Below are 14,524 nucleotides of genomic sequence, written 5' to 3' on the forward strand. Positions count from 1 at the left end.
AATGAAACTCACTTTCTGTAAAAAAAATCCCTGACTTTCTCGTTGGATTCCCCAGTCATTATCACTCTTACCCCTTCGAAATATAATATTTAACGGTGCACAGGTGATCGAAAAAGTTTATGAAGCTTAAAGTGGTTTCAGAAAGTAAAAAACAATATTTCAGAATTTTGAAAGTTCCAAATAGGAGAGTCATATTTATCGTACTGATGAGTTTACTACTCCACTTGAGTGTAAATCAAGTGGAAAATTATATGACAAGACGCAGAAACATTAGATTTTGTCACATCGTCAGTCAAAAAAAGAAAAAAATGAAAATTTTGGCTAAAAGGCTGTCGAACACTGTTAACTGTGAATTTTGATTTTTTCTGAACCTTCCTCTTCATGTACTACGTCAACGTCAGAGCTGAATGGTGCATTAATCCAATGTTGATTTCCATTAACGAGAGTGTACATTCTATGATGGGTTTCCCTGGGGGGGTAATCGAGGTACTCGCCCAGCAAACATCTCGATCAAGCACATGCATTCCAAATGAAAATTCTCGTAATGATCACCAAATACGCGGACTAATTCATTGGATGACAATTGGTGCATGACAAAAAATCAGATGAAACAGAGCATACCTATAAGCTGTGTAATGAAGTGACGTAATTTATCCCAGCAAAAGAGCAAATATTTAAATCCAAACGGATCAAATGTTTTTTAAAATTTCTCTCAAATCATTAACTATTTCCACCATGTTTATGGATATACCTATATTATTAATACACAGAGATACACAAAATACCAGCGAGGGCCAGCTGTTTGATGAAAAAGTCCATTCGTGATTTTCGACGTTTTCCCAGAAGAAGACCTGCCAGTACTGCTGTGTTGCCTGCCACGATTACAGCGAATAACAGCCACAGGACAGTAAATTGTTCCGTCTGTAATAATTATTAATAGAGTTATTATAATAAAATGATATAAAACAATTTAATTAAATATAAGGTCAGTATCAGAGAATTTTATAAAATACTGAATTATAAGTTATAAATATTTTAGGAGCGATATTTCCACCCTCGGGATCGATAGTCGGACAAATCATCCCCTTTCTCATGATATCAGCTGCCTGGGTATAAATAACGTCACCAGGGTCATTATCTAGGGATAATTACTACTCAGATTCTTAACTGCTTTTCTTATCTCCCCCAACATGCAGATGTTGCGATAGAAAACATGAAGCAAGGGATCGGAAAAATCGTTTCAGGTGGTAAACACCGTGAAAGTATTTGTTTTCAATTTCCAACATTTTTTCCTCCCTTAATCAGGAAAAATTAATTAATTAATTAAAATTAACTTAGTCTTCACTTTTACGTAGTTTTTAATTGTATCTCTGTAGTTTTTATGGAGCTTATGTTTTTTTATTCTCGGAAGGAGAGTTTCCCCAGAATATTTAAGTTTCCAGTATCAGACCCAATCTTCGTCATTTTCTGAAGACTCAGTGGGAAATTGGAACCCGATTTGAGTCAACCGCTGCATAATTTTCTGGTTAAGACGTCGGACTCGGTAACACATGCTATCGCTTTACACTATTATTTTCTACACCCTAACATCATCCTCGGCGACTATCATCAAAGCTTAATTCGATACACTTCAGGGACTAATGAGTCTCGCATAATTATGGAGAACTTCTGATTCTTTAGGGTAGTCTGAGGGCGTCAGTGTCAAAATTTTTTACCCGGGGGGTAGTCACCAGGTGAACGATGTGCTTGGGTTGGACCGAAAGCTTTTGTCAAATTCTGTATGCACAGAGATGATAGGGATCGAAGATAGCTGACTCAAATTCGCGAAATTGAGGCCCTTTGTGCCCTAGGAGGTGCCGAGAGCCGAGAAAAATGCGAAAAACATGAGAATCGACTTTGGAAAATTCCTGGAGCCCTAAAAAATCGGAAATTCTCTTACGAAGTGAACCTTAAAAAAATATCAACAATCTGCTCGTCGAGAGAATGTGGTCTTTGATTGAACTATTAACGCGACGGATCGACTGATGATGGGAAAAAATCCTGGGGAAATGAGTTATTTAGCTTCAAATGAATGGAAAAAGGGAGGGATTTAAAGCACGAGATAAAAGGTTTTTCTCTAATTTGAATATCTGCCCTGGCGGTGACACTTCTATTTAAAAAACCCCATTCGTTGGTGCGATGGGTGTTCCCAGCGGGAGTCAGGAACAAGAGGGACTCCAGTGTCGGTGTCGTAGTGCTGGGCGTAGGTGATATTAATTTTATATCGGGTGAAATTAATTTCTTTAGAAAAGCCTTTCTGGAGGAAATTAATGAAGTCATACACCAGTTGCAATTTTCTGGTGAGTGACGCACTAGTGGCAGCGCTGTTGCTCACCTTTTTCCGGAAGTCCGGAATGAAATTAAGGTCCAAAAAAAAATACGAAACTCATTTGCACTGATGAGAGACAATTTCTCTACGAATTTCGAAAATATTCCAGACATTAGCGTTTTTTTCCTTCGATGCGCGAGAGGATTCAAAAATATTATTTTTTGAGAGCTTTTGGGGGCAAGAAAAGCTCTCAAAAAATTAGTTTTTCCCTCAAAAAAGTTCTTGAGAGCTTTTGGGGCAAGAAAAGCGCTAAAAATTGCTTTTCCCTTAAAAAAAGCTCTTCTGAGCTTTTGGGACACGAAAAATTGACTGGTCCGTTTTGCCCCTGTTCTTCCCCTATAATTTAAACAGTTGAGGAAGTTTTTATTGTATCACATTGCAATTTAACTCTAGATCAGTAAAATTCTTTCGTTCTGCAGTCAATGGATTCTCTGAAATAATTTGCAGAAGAGAAGTTGAAAGAGTTGACGAAAAAGTTATGATCAGATCTGCGAACAATAACTCGCTACTTCATCCGACTTCATCCCCCCGCAACTTGTGTGATATATAACAGATTCTCCAACGTGTCTGACATGGACCATGTCCTCTTCTCCAGAAAGGATTTTCCCTTTTATTATGACAAGTTCAGAACTCACGCGGAGCTTTATGGGCTAAAAAGTTATCTGTGGCAACAGCGAAATGGAATACAAGTCAGGAGCAAACTCTGAAAGATTGTATATGTACAGCAGAAAAGTAAAAATAATCCTGAATGTCGGAAATAAAAAGTGGATCACGTCAGTCAATTTTGTGGAGATTTTTATTTATCTGCGATGAGACATGACAGGTACAAAAAAAAATTCACAGAACGATTCAGTGAGTTCAGGGGAAAAAGCTTTTTAATATTGATTAAAAAATTGTGCAGTGAATTTTCAGTTTCTATTTTATTTCTTTCATTTTTTAAAATAAAAATTTTCGGCAAAACGGTTTTTATATTTTTAGATTTCTGGGATTTTTTTGGCGCCCGAGGACAAATTTTATCCAAAATTTTATTGCCGAAAATATGAGATTTTATTTTCATTTCGGTGAATATTTCACTTTAATTAAAAATTTTATCAGAAACCCCGAGACAATTTAAATTAGGAGAAATAGAATTTTTACAGCTGTCAATTTCTTATTCTTTCCAGTACAATTTTTAATTTTTTAATAAAAAGTTTCTGTCAATCAGAACCGAAAAGGAAAAGCGATAGAATGACAGAAACTTTATTTTTTATAAAAAAAATAAAGGATCGATTGCCCTTCTCAATAGCGCCACTCACTGGATCTCCACTTCAACCGAAGACTTTCTAATCTCATTAACCTCGTCCAGTAATCGAAGTAAAGCTTTATAAAATAATCCCCTCAAGCTCGAACTTTTCAACTGAACCGTAACAGTTGCACTTTCCGCCACCCACACATTCACTTGTCGCCGATGTCATTACGTCCCACGCGAAATCAATGAACAGAGAACATATATTTCCATGATTTGTTGCTGAATGAAGGAGTCCATAAAAATATATGAAAAAGGGCATAAATTATTACGTCTCACGAAGCTGAAAAATGGAAAAATAAACCGAAGAAATTTATGCACTTTCTTGAGAATTCCCAGAGAATATTATTATGGTAAGAGTAAATAGAATGAAAGGGTTCAAAACTATTATTTTTCTTATAACACTGTCTATATTTATATATAAAATATATAATACTCTCATATGATATATTTACATATTTATAAAATATACAATATTAAATATATTAATATATTCGCTGGTTGCATACTATGGGAAATAAATCTAATTTAATATATTCTGTGTTATAGAAAAATATATATTATTGTATATTTAATATATGTATAATTCTGTAATTTATAGGGAACAAAAACCATCGCAGGCACTGAAACCGAACCCCACACAGCATACGGTTATTCTCGGCAATACCATAATACAATAAAACTCAAGTTCTGCATTGCCAGAACAGTAATAAACCTAATTTGGCCATCTGGTACACATATTCACTCCTACGAAGAAGCCCTCACCCTGATAAAAGAGACTGGATCAGTACATCTTCAGTGATATCGACAAATCAGAAATACTAATATTCCTAACTAGAAATACTGCTAAAATTCAATACTTAGACTTAAAAACTTTCAGAAATTGCAGGCGATCTCTTGGGAAATGTGCAATGAGTCTCCTGATCATTTTGGACACTCCTCGTGGCAGTCGCCTTGTTGACACGTGCCACTAGCTCTCCTCTCCATGCAAATTCGTAGAGCGGATCGATTTCGTCCCTGTCGACGACCTGGTGATCCTGAAGATGTCCTAATGCATCTCTTCTAGGCCACAGCATCTTGTGTTTAGGTGATGAAGGTCCTCTGATGTCCACCGACATCTTGGGCATCGGGGATGGCTCCCCTTGTCTATCACAGTGCCCAGTGCCATCGAAATTTAGGAAAACAATGTGATGGACAGCGAAACAAATCTTTCGTTAAGAGATAGTGCATTTGATAAAAAAAAATTAATTTCTCGGATGAAATTCCGTTTAATTAATTATTAAATTTAGTTTTCCTTAAAATCTAAAATAGTTTCAGGTTCTTATAAATAATTCTGGGGCATGAATGGACATTAATCTGCTCGTTTTAAAGTATTTCTTTTATCAGATACATTGACGATGATAATGTCAAAGGATTCTGATAATAATCCTAACGTTGTAGAGCTTGCGGTGTCTTCATCTCGTTATGCAAAGACTACTAGGATTAAAGGTCGTTACCAGTATATTCCGAAGTAACAAGATAACCCGGGTTTGCTTCGTCCCGGGTGAAGATTAAAGCCAGATCTCTGTCATCATGAATTTCCTTCTAACCACAGCGAGTCCCGATCTTCGAAGAGATAAAAAATGAAATGTGAACATTAAATGGAAAATATATTTTGAAAATCTGGATTTTCGGTGACATTAATTTTTTTCTGTCTGAGAGTTTGGGTACTTTCACCTTTTTTCGACGATATTTCTTCACCTCTGGCATTGTTGCTTCAAATCCTTCGTTGTAACGAGAGAAAAGTCGAGGGTAGACGAAAAATATCCGGAGATTTTGCCACGAAATCCCCAAAAAATTGCGAATTTGCTAGTGGTTTATAGACATTATCCATAATTATATTTTTTATCACAAATTTTTCACGTTTAGACTCATTATAATGAGCGTAAATATGAGGACATTTAGATTTGCGAAAAGATTTTAATATTTTACTCGAAAATCGTCAGAAATTAAACCAAAAAAACTACAATTCTAATAAACAAAAAATTTTATTTTAAGAGGATTAAATTTTTTCTCAACCAACTTGTCATTTTTCTTAATATTCTCACAACAATTTTTATATAAACTTTTTCTCCTCGTGAATCACAATATTTTTTTTCTACCGGAATGCCCGTTTCAGCGGATTAATTTGTGCCTCCACGTGACAGAAAAAATGAGGTACGATAATAAACCGGAAAATTCATTTAGAAAATCTGGATTTTCGTTGGGGTTTTTTTCAGTCTGAGCGTCTGGTTATTTCCCCTCATTTTTTTTATCCCCAGCATTGTTGAGCCAAGTCCTCCGCTAAAAGCTTCTCGTTGAAATGGGTTTATATGCACTCGAGGTATGTTAAACGAACCGAGGGAAAATCATTTATGCAAATGCATAGAAAATTGCGATCACTCCAGTTCATGTTTAAGAATTTCGAGTGAAAGAGAAATGGTCATTGTACCCTCCCCTCGCGGTCTAATTTGATCCCAAGTTCCTCATGTCCTGCGGTTGAGAGACAGATTAGACTGACTCACCTTGGGATTTTCCACCATTTTTTATGATGAAATGGGTGGGAGAAGCGATTGGAATTGCAATGGGAGTTTTTCATTTTCTGGAGTCGTTGTAATTTGTTTTTGATTGAGAAATAATTCCGTTTTTGGGGAAATTAGGGAGCTGTTCAGGATACTCGGTCTTCTGGGGATGAAATGATCGTCTCTAGGAGCATCATTATAGGGCTGATCAGATTACGTGGGTTCAATTATATCGAAAATCCGTCAATCAATCGAAATTAATGAGAAACACACACGAAGAAAGGAATTTGACGTTTTTTTGGGAGAATTTTGACGAAAATGAGTGTTACCTGGTTAATTGGGATTAATTGTCTATAAAATTCCACCCGATAAATAATTAAATTGCATAACTAAATACCTTCCATTGAATAATTAACTGGATACTGGTCGATACAATTTTCGATTTATTCTCGATTTACTCATTTTATTTTTATGTACCGTCTCATCGTAAAAATACTTGAATTGAAGAAGCAAATTTATAGCACCAAAAATCCTTGTGCGGCCACATGAATATGATTGGATGCCATAAAAAGCGACAGGACGTGACGTTTCTTCACACACAGCAGAAGAAATTTTTACCGCATAAAAACCGTGAATTCAGATCCCACTCCGCCACGCAAAAGTCATTAATTTTTGTTCACACGAAACTTCTCAATAAAAAAAAAACGTTGGAGTATTTTAAATGAGAAAATTTATTCTGCAACGAAGTAGCCACAGGTGTGTGAAATTATCATAGAAATGACTGATCTTGAGCAAAATGTCACGAACCATTTTTTTTTCATGGAAAATTCTTTCAACTGCAAGAAAAGTTATCATCAACAATTTTTTCCTGAAATAACTCGTTCTGGAGATAATCGCAGAATTAATAAAGATTTAATATTTTGATCTGATGCAGAGTACGGATAACAGAAGTGAATTGAAAATATTATTTTCAAGGTCGTTTCAATGAGTACCCTGTCATCGAGTGTCTTCACTAATTATACAAATTTAATGATGGAAAGAAATCATTCTCGCGCATTTTCCGCGTGAGAAGTTCAATTGACTAAATTAAATTATTAATCATGATATTTAAATAAATGTGAACTCGAGCCCATGTCAAATTGTTTTTATAATAAAAATGAAAAAAGAATTGTGTTACGCGATTTTTTTTTCTTCATTTCAAGAATATTTTTAATGATTTACCAAAAATCTTAGATTTATTTCATTGAAATTATTTATTCCTTGGACATTGCCCATCAACGCAACAATAATTATTTGAATTAATTATGAAAATGTCTTTCAATTTATTTACCGAACTTCTCAAGTAATTTTCATTGAACTTTTTCTTTGAATAACAATAAGAGAACAATTGTTTTTAATTATAAAGAACAAAGTCGATGAGTTTGGCGATTTTCCCTAGTTAATCATCCCAAAGTGTTCAATGGATTCCGAAGCCCGAGGAAGAATTAAACTTCGCCTAGGTCCTCCCTAAATTAATTAAGAACGCTGTAATAAATTTTCTAAGAAGCATCAGAATAGCATACGAAAGTGATTCCCCTTTCCTTGAAACCCATCTACAATTACAGACATTCTCCTCCGGATGTAAAATGTACTATTTATTTAACGCTATTATTAGTCACTATCTCTCATTTTTCCCCTCCGCGTATATCTCATTTCTAAGATTTATTGGCGTACGCTGAGAAAGGGTGCTGGTTAAATTTATTCTCCGCGATTACTCAAACACGTCAGAATTCCATTCGAAGGAAGATTTATTTCCTTTTTTAAGGAGTGGGAGGGGGAGGCGGAAATTTATGGGAATGTTTACCCAAATCCAATTGTGAAAGTAATTGTGGTTCACCGAGAAAAATATTCAATCAACATTACATATCCTTTCGACAATATCAGCGTAGGAAATTTTATGGAACCGTCACGTAATTTTTTCCAAATCGTTTCGTCATTTCTACTGCGAGAAAGGTCTTTCTCTTTTCGTGAACTTCAGAATTTGTACTAATAATTTCTGTGAATTTAAAATGTCGCAACTAATTTCAATTAAATATTGATGGACAATGATATTGTCCATCAATATTTAATTCAATCAATCATCATTAATAATGAAATCAATAATGAATTCATGAATAATGAAATTGTCGAGAATTTCCAGGAGAATTTTGGACTTTAGACTTTAACAAATTGTTAGGTGATCCCTTATGGGATTTCCAAGGCCCCTCCCGGCCATTTTTCCCACTGGTCTTGGCAGCTGCCTAGTTGACAGGTGCCAGTAGTTGGGGTCTGCATGCAAATTCCTAGATCCCATCGATTCCGTCCCGGTTGACGTCAATTCCCTGACGCACGTGGTCCTGAAGACGTCCCAACGGATCTCGTCCAGCCACTGCATCTTGCGCTTTGGTGATGATCCTGCTCTGTCAACCGACATCTTGGGCATGGGGGATCGCTCCCCTTGCCTAGCCGTGCTAGATGACCAGCAAGGGGCCAGTGATGGCTCCCATTGACGAGCTTTTGTCCTGTTCAATCCAGAAATGTGGCAGCTAGCTTCGTCGAAGCTTTGACTAGGAGGAACCTGATGTGCTTGATGCCTTCTCCAGTGCTCCATCTCTCTGCAATCCCCTTCTCCATTTGTTTCCAAACCCAAAATGGTTTGTGTCCAAACCAGGAAAATATTATGTGTAGAAAGCTTTTGAAAATAATAAAAAGTTATTATGTCACAGCAGTTTTGCAATTCAAGTTCTCGCATCAAACATCACTCGATGTTCTATTTCTCTTTCTCCTGGTGGAATTGTATTCCTCATTTATGGAGTCAGACATCAGAGTGACGAGTAATAAATCTATTCCCGGTGGAGTAGATTAACTCGATACATGTGCCACGAAGACTTTTAATCCCGGGTGGTCCCATAGTAGAATTAAAATTAGGTTACAAACAACTGGGAACGAAGGGAACGATGTGGGGTAAATAAGGAAAATTCGGACGGTGTTGAGTTGCATAAAAGAACCGAACAATTCGAAAATTCTAAATCGAAGAGAAAAATGACAGAATTTTTCCGGAAAAATTCTGGAGATTAATTCTGGTGGTAATTAAAAGGCATTAGAATCTCTCGGACTCATAAGTATTACATTAAATCGATGCTGTGAAGGACATCAACTTGAGATTTCAGTGGGGAGATGTGTGTGAGAGAGGTTCAGAGGAGGAGATGGAATAAATAATCTGGTCACGTTGAATTGATTCTGCTGGGGGACGAAATCGTCTAATGTATGCGATCGGGTCGTAGAATTCTGGTGGAGCACCGGAAAAATTTGTCAACTAATATCATAATTTTTCACGTTTTCTTTGAATAAAATTTCCTAATACATCATTATGAATCTACTTTACTGGACGAACAATAATTATTACCTTACACTTGTCTCTGTACTCATGAAGTCTCATTAAAATTGATAATCGTTCATCAAGTTTTGTTTTTAAAGCTCAATAAATCCCACATTTCCAAGAGTTTGTTGGAAATAATTAATATTAATATTATTTTTTTCTATGAAATTAAATTCTTAACAATTTCGCACTTTGTTTCATATACTAATTACAGTAACTTAATAATTCCACACTTTTCAGGCAATCTTTTTATCAAATAACTTTTATTCTATTGAATATTTAATATTTCTCATAGCAAAAAAAAAATAATATTTCGTTGCAAAAAAATTTTTGAGCTCATCAGCTTAAAATTATCCTCAAAACTTAATTTCTTTAACAGAAACGATGACGAAGACTCGAATATATATTTATAATTCCCTATTCAGTAATAGCTATTGTAAAAAAATCTAAAAATTATAAACAAGAACTATCAGTCGATTGTCTTCAGTTTTTATTTTTATTTTACTTTTGTAAAAGCAACTTATCCCCTCGTTGGTGCTTTCCGCCTGGTAAATTACCCATGTCAAATATTATCGGATGCGTTCACCTGATACGACCACTGGAACGTGGGAGCAAAGGTATGATAGAAAGAAGGAAATGTGGGGGAAAACGATAATGCCCGGTGTTACAAGCAAATGGCTGTGCACATATATTCGTTGAGTACAATGAAGCTAGTCAGCACTACATGTGTTCATCAGTACGATATGAATAAATGGAGAGAGCACACGCACAGGAGTTTAACCCTAGATTGGTCATCCTATTCGAGAAAGGTCGAAGGGCCTCATTTTTCAACGATGCAATGAAACGTTTCATTAAAAACATTGAAAAAATAATTAGCTCTACCCACAAACTAGATAATTAACAAACTAATGATTTTTTTCCAATTAATTTCGCTTTTTTTTGTCTTTTATCATTTTTTTATGAAAAAATTCTATTACCCCAGAATAAAAGTGAACGAAAATTTGGAAAAATGGAGGAAATGAGGGAACGAGAGTTTGTCGTCCTTCAGTCATGATATCCTGATGGTTTTTCAGTCATTAAAAATTTTTAATCAGGATAGAAATGGAAGTTTACACCCACTGCAGTTTATAATCTATTCCTCGAGGTATTTCCATCAATTTCCGGATGGCAGCGACAAAAAATGACTCCTCGTGGGACCAAGGATAATCCTTGAAAGATGGAGGATATCAATAAGTGATTACCCCTTGTCCGTGATGGATAAGTAGAAGGAAATTCGTCGGGTAACTGGGAGACGAGAATTTTAGAAAAGAAGGAGTTCTGCAGCTTTTTTTATCCAGTCTCTCAAATGTCTGACTAGGCTCCCGTCTCGTCGTCTTTTCTACTAGTGTCTGTATCTACTGAAGTGCTCTGTTATGTTGCATATTATTTAACAATTTTTTTCCATGTTTTTTCATAAATTATTCCACAGGAAATGGAGGAGAATATTTTGGAGTAAACGAACAGAAAAATTTTTCTCGTTGTTCTCACGATCTGTAATTTATAAACTATAATATTTATAATTTATGCGACATTATTAATAGGATAATTCTAATCTACTTAACATAATTTAATTGATATTCTATAGAATAATTTCTTTTAGTATCTACTGCCTATTAATTTATAAAACTGTTCGGTCATATTTTGTTTTTATTTTATAATTTTTGTAATTTTTAATTTTTCTCATCAGTATTTTCAAGAGAAAAAAAGAGTCATGACATTCTTTCGATTCACTTGTGACTTTGAGATATTAATGCAGAAGAGAATCTCCAGTTTAGTCCAGTCAATTTTATAATTTATTTCTCAAACGATTATCATAAATTTAATGGATAGCAGTCAGGAAAAATGGCTCCGCGTGTGGCTATCGGTGAAACGATAATCCATGAACTATCGAAGATACCAATAAGTAATTACCTCTTACCGATGATGAATCAGTGGGAGGAAATCCGTCGAGTGACCTGGACAACGCGTAAATCCTCAACGAGAGCGGAAGCCCTTAGCAAAATAGAGAAACTCTTATCGTCGCCAACTCCTGGTGAATTTATGTCGTAACATAGATCAACCAGAACACTTGAGTGGATATTCAAGAGGTACTCGTTATATCTATACAATTTAAAATCCTCCTGGAGATGAGTACGCAACCGTGTGGAAGAGATGAAAGGAGAGATGAAACTATCTTTTTGAAGATGACTCGACTGATATTTACGGTGAAAAGCTGCAACAATACCGGTGAGTCTGCAGCTAACATAGGCATTTCCTGACGTTTATGGTGGAATATTCTGGATGTCACACTGCAGCAGACATCCTCATACATTATACAGAGAGGAATATGTGAGAAAAAGTCTGCGTTGAGAGGAATAAAATTATTTTCGAAGGATCTCTTGACTTTCATATCAAAACTCGTGACTGGAAAAATAACAAAAAAACAAAATATGTATCACAGAAATGTAGTTGTGGAGAAATAACATTCGTGAGAAGATGTTGGTCAGGATGGAAAGCTCCACAAAGGGCCAGTGGGCGATTTAAAATTTTTTTTTTGTTCAATTTTCTTGGGAAGGACACGAGAAAAGTTGTGGAGGAGCTTTGAACTCTATTGGAATTTTATGGCAATTTTTTTATGTTTGTGGTGATTCGAAATTCCCTCCTTTCGATAAAAATGGAGGGATAGTAAGGGATGAGATAAATTAACCGGTTGGAAAAAACGGTATTACTGGGTAACAGGATAAATGCTGACAGGTGCAGCTGGTCGTAGGTATCATGGACGCACCTTTGTCAGTTTTAAATTGAATACAAAAATACGAGCGCTTCGTTCACAAGTATACGTCGATCTACATACACTCGTTAAATGCCCGGCATTGTAGAATGAGTTTTGTGTAATCATTCTTCGATGTGGAGGAGATCGCCGGCTCATCGATTACGAGAGTAAATATAATTCAAACGCTCCGCACCGTGGACTGCGTCCAACCAGGACTTTTTCTCAATCTTTAATCTCAATCGATACTCCATTCAACTAATGATGCAGCGAGATATCATTGCCGGCGTTAATTAATGCCCTCTCATTTATAAAAAAAATTATTTGCCCGTCAAACTACAAATTTAATTGATAAATTAATCAGACGAAAAAGTGTTGCAGTCGAAAAATTTATAATTCAATTGAAATAAAATTAAATATCAATGAGGAAAATCCGCTGGGATTTTATGACACAATAATAACATTAGTTTTAAAATTATTGACATATTTTTCAGTAAATTCAATATAAAAATCCCACTCATTTTTTACTCTCAACTTTTGTGAGGGCGTATTGGTGTTGTTCGAACAGTAAATAATAATTTCCACATGTTGCCGGCTACAAAACCGGCCTATCCGCGACAAGGTATATCAAGGAACCCTTACTGCGGAAGTTACTCCACAGCGACGAGGTCCTTCCTCATTTTATTGCTTTTTCATGTTACTATATTTTTTTATGAGGGTCACCCTCCTCCCCAGTAGTCAACCGAGACTTAATAGATCACAAGATCGGTGATATACACCTCAGGATGAAGGCTACTTATCCCTGTCGATACGCTAAAAATACTACATCCAATATCTCTTTATTGTATCAATGTCAAAGGTCAACACAAAGATATCGACTCGAAGAAACTGATAAGATTTTGCTAATGGGATATTGGACTCTTTGATGACAGAAAAAAATATATTAATGATATGATCGAAGCTACGTGTCCTCTCATGAATTGAGAGAACATAAAAAGTATATAATATATAGTACATAATATAATATATAATATATATTGTAGTATACTGGACCCAGTCATTTTTTTTCAATAGATATTTAATTTGTTATTATGAATTGGAGTATAAAAAAAGAGAAAAAATAAAATAATCATAAGTGTCATGGCACTTATACATTATTTAATCCTAAGTGTCATAACACTTATAGATTATTTAAATTTAGTGGACTTGGTCCCTCGAAATACGAAAAAATCCAGAGAAATCAATGAACATTTAATTGTAAAAAATCAAGTGAATATATTATTAAATTTTCAATTAAATAAATCGATACATTATTCATCCATCACGTCCTCTATGAAGAATATTACTTTGCATATTGGATCCTTTTATCGTTGGGAATCCATATGTCCTTCGAATATAGCACAAAAGCCCCCGAGAAATTCATTGCATTCGTCTACACTCCTTATTTTCTCATATATTTTTCCCCCATTGCAAACAACCTGGACAGATTATACGAAGATTGGTCCATGTATCACAGAGCCACAAAAATGTTGTCCACTTTTTTTTTCATCATGTCGAGACCGCGAGGATCACATTATTTCTCGGAAAGTGGATCATTATTTCATAGTTTTGTCTTTCCGAAGGAGTCTCCATATAATTGATGGAACATAGACCGCAAGATGATAGAGAAGATAATTGAAAAAGTGTTCGACGCACTGTTTGAGTATTGATTTCTGTAATGAAGGAAATTATTGATGATTGTCATCATTGTCATTGTGGGCAATGGGTGGAAAATTAGATAGAAAATTACGGTACTCCGGATAATGCACTGTATTCAATTATATATATACCTAAATTCAATATTCTCATTATGTACTCATCACATGAACAAAGAAAACTTCCTGAACTGACGAAATACTATCCCAACAATGGTAGAACGATAATTCAAATGGGTTGAACTTGGAAAGTTTGACAAAAGGGGCAAAAGCTGCCTCCAGCACTTTGATATATTCTCAGGATTCTGCTTCACTCAGACGGATGTAATTGTATCGATCACGTCGATTATTATGTACATAGGGAACAATTATCCGGAATAATCAACGATATTGACAATGGAATTTGAAGGCTGATTACGGTATCGTGCGGAAACTCAATTGAAAATTCACCA

General features: G+C 35.4%; 1 protein-coding gene across 6 annotated transcripts in view; it reads right to left on the bottom strand.

Moving 5' to 3' along the window:
• Positions 1 to 14,524, bottom strand: part of LOC135167847 (cardioacceleratory peptide receptor-like) — a 36,330-nt gene that overhangs the window by 6,361 nt on the left and 15,445 nt on the right. For all 6 annotated transcript variants that reach the window (XM_064131453.1, XM_064131456.1, XM_064131457.1 and 3 more), the window contains one exon: positions 786 to 921. In XM_064131453.1, coding sequence (XP_063987523.1) covers positions 786 to 921 — 136 coding nt within the window. The remainder of the gene's footprint in view (positions 1 to 785; positions 922 to 14,524) is intronic.

This window comes from Diachasmimorpha longicaudata, chromosome 12 (assembly GCF_034640455.1).
Source record: "Diachasmimorpha longicaudata isolate KC_UGA_2023 chromosome 12, iyDiaLong2, whole genome shotgun sequence".
NCBI lineage: Eukaryota > Metazoa > Arthropoda > Insecta > Hymenoptera > Braconidae > Diachasmimorpha > Diachasmimorpha longicaudata.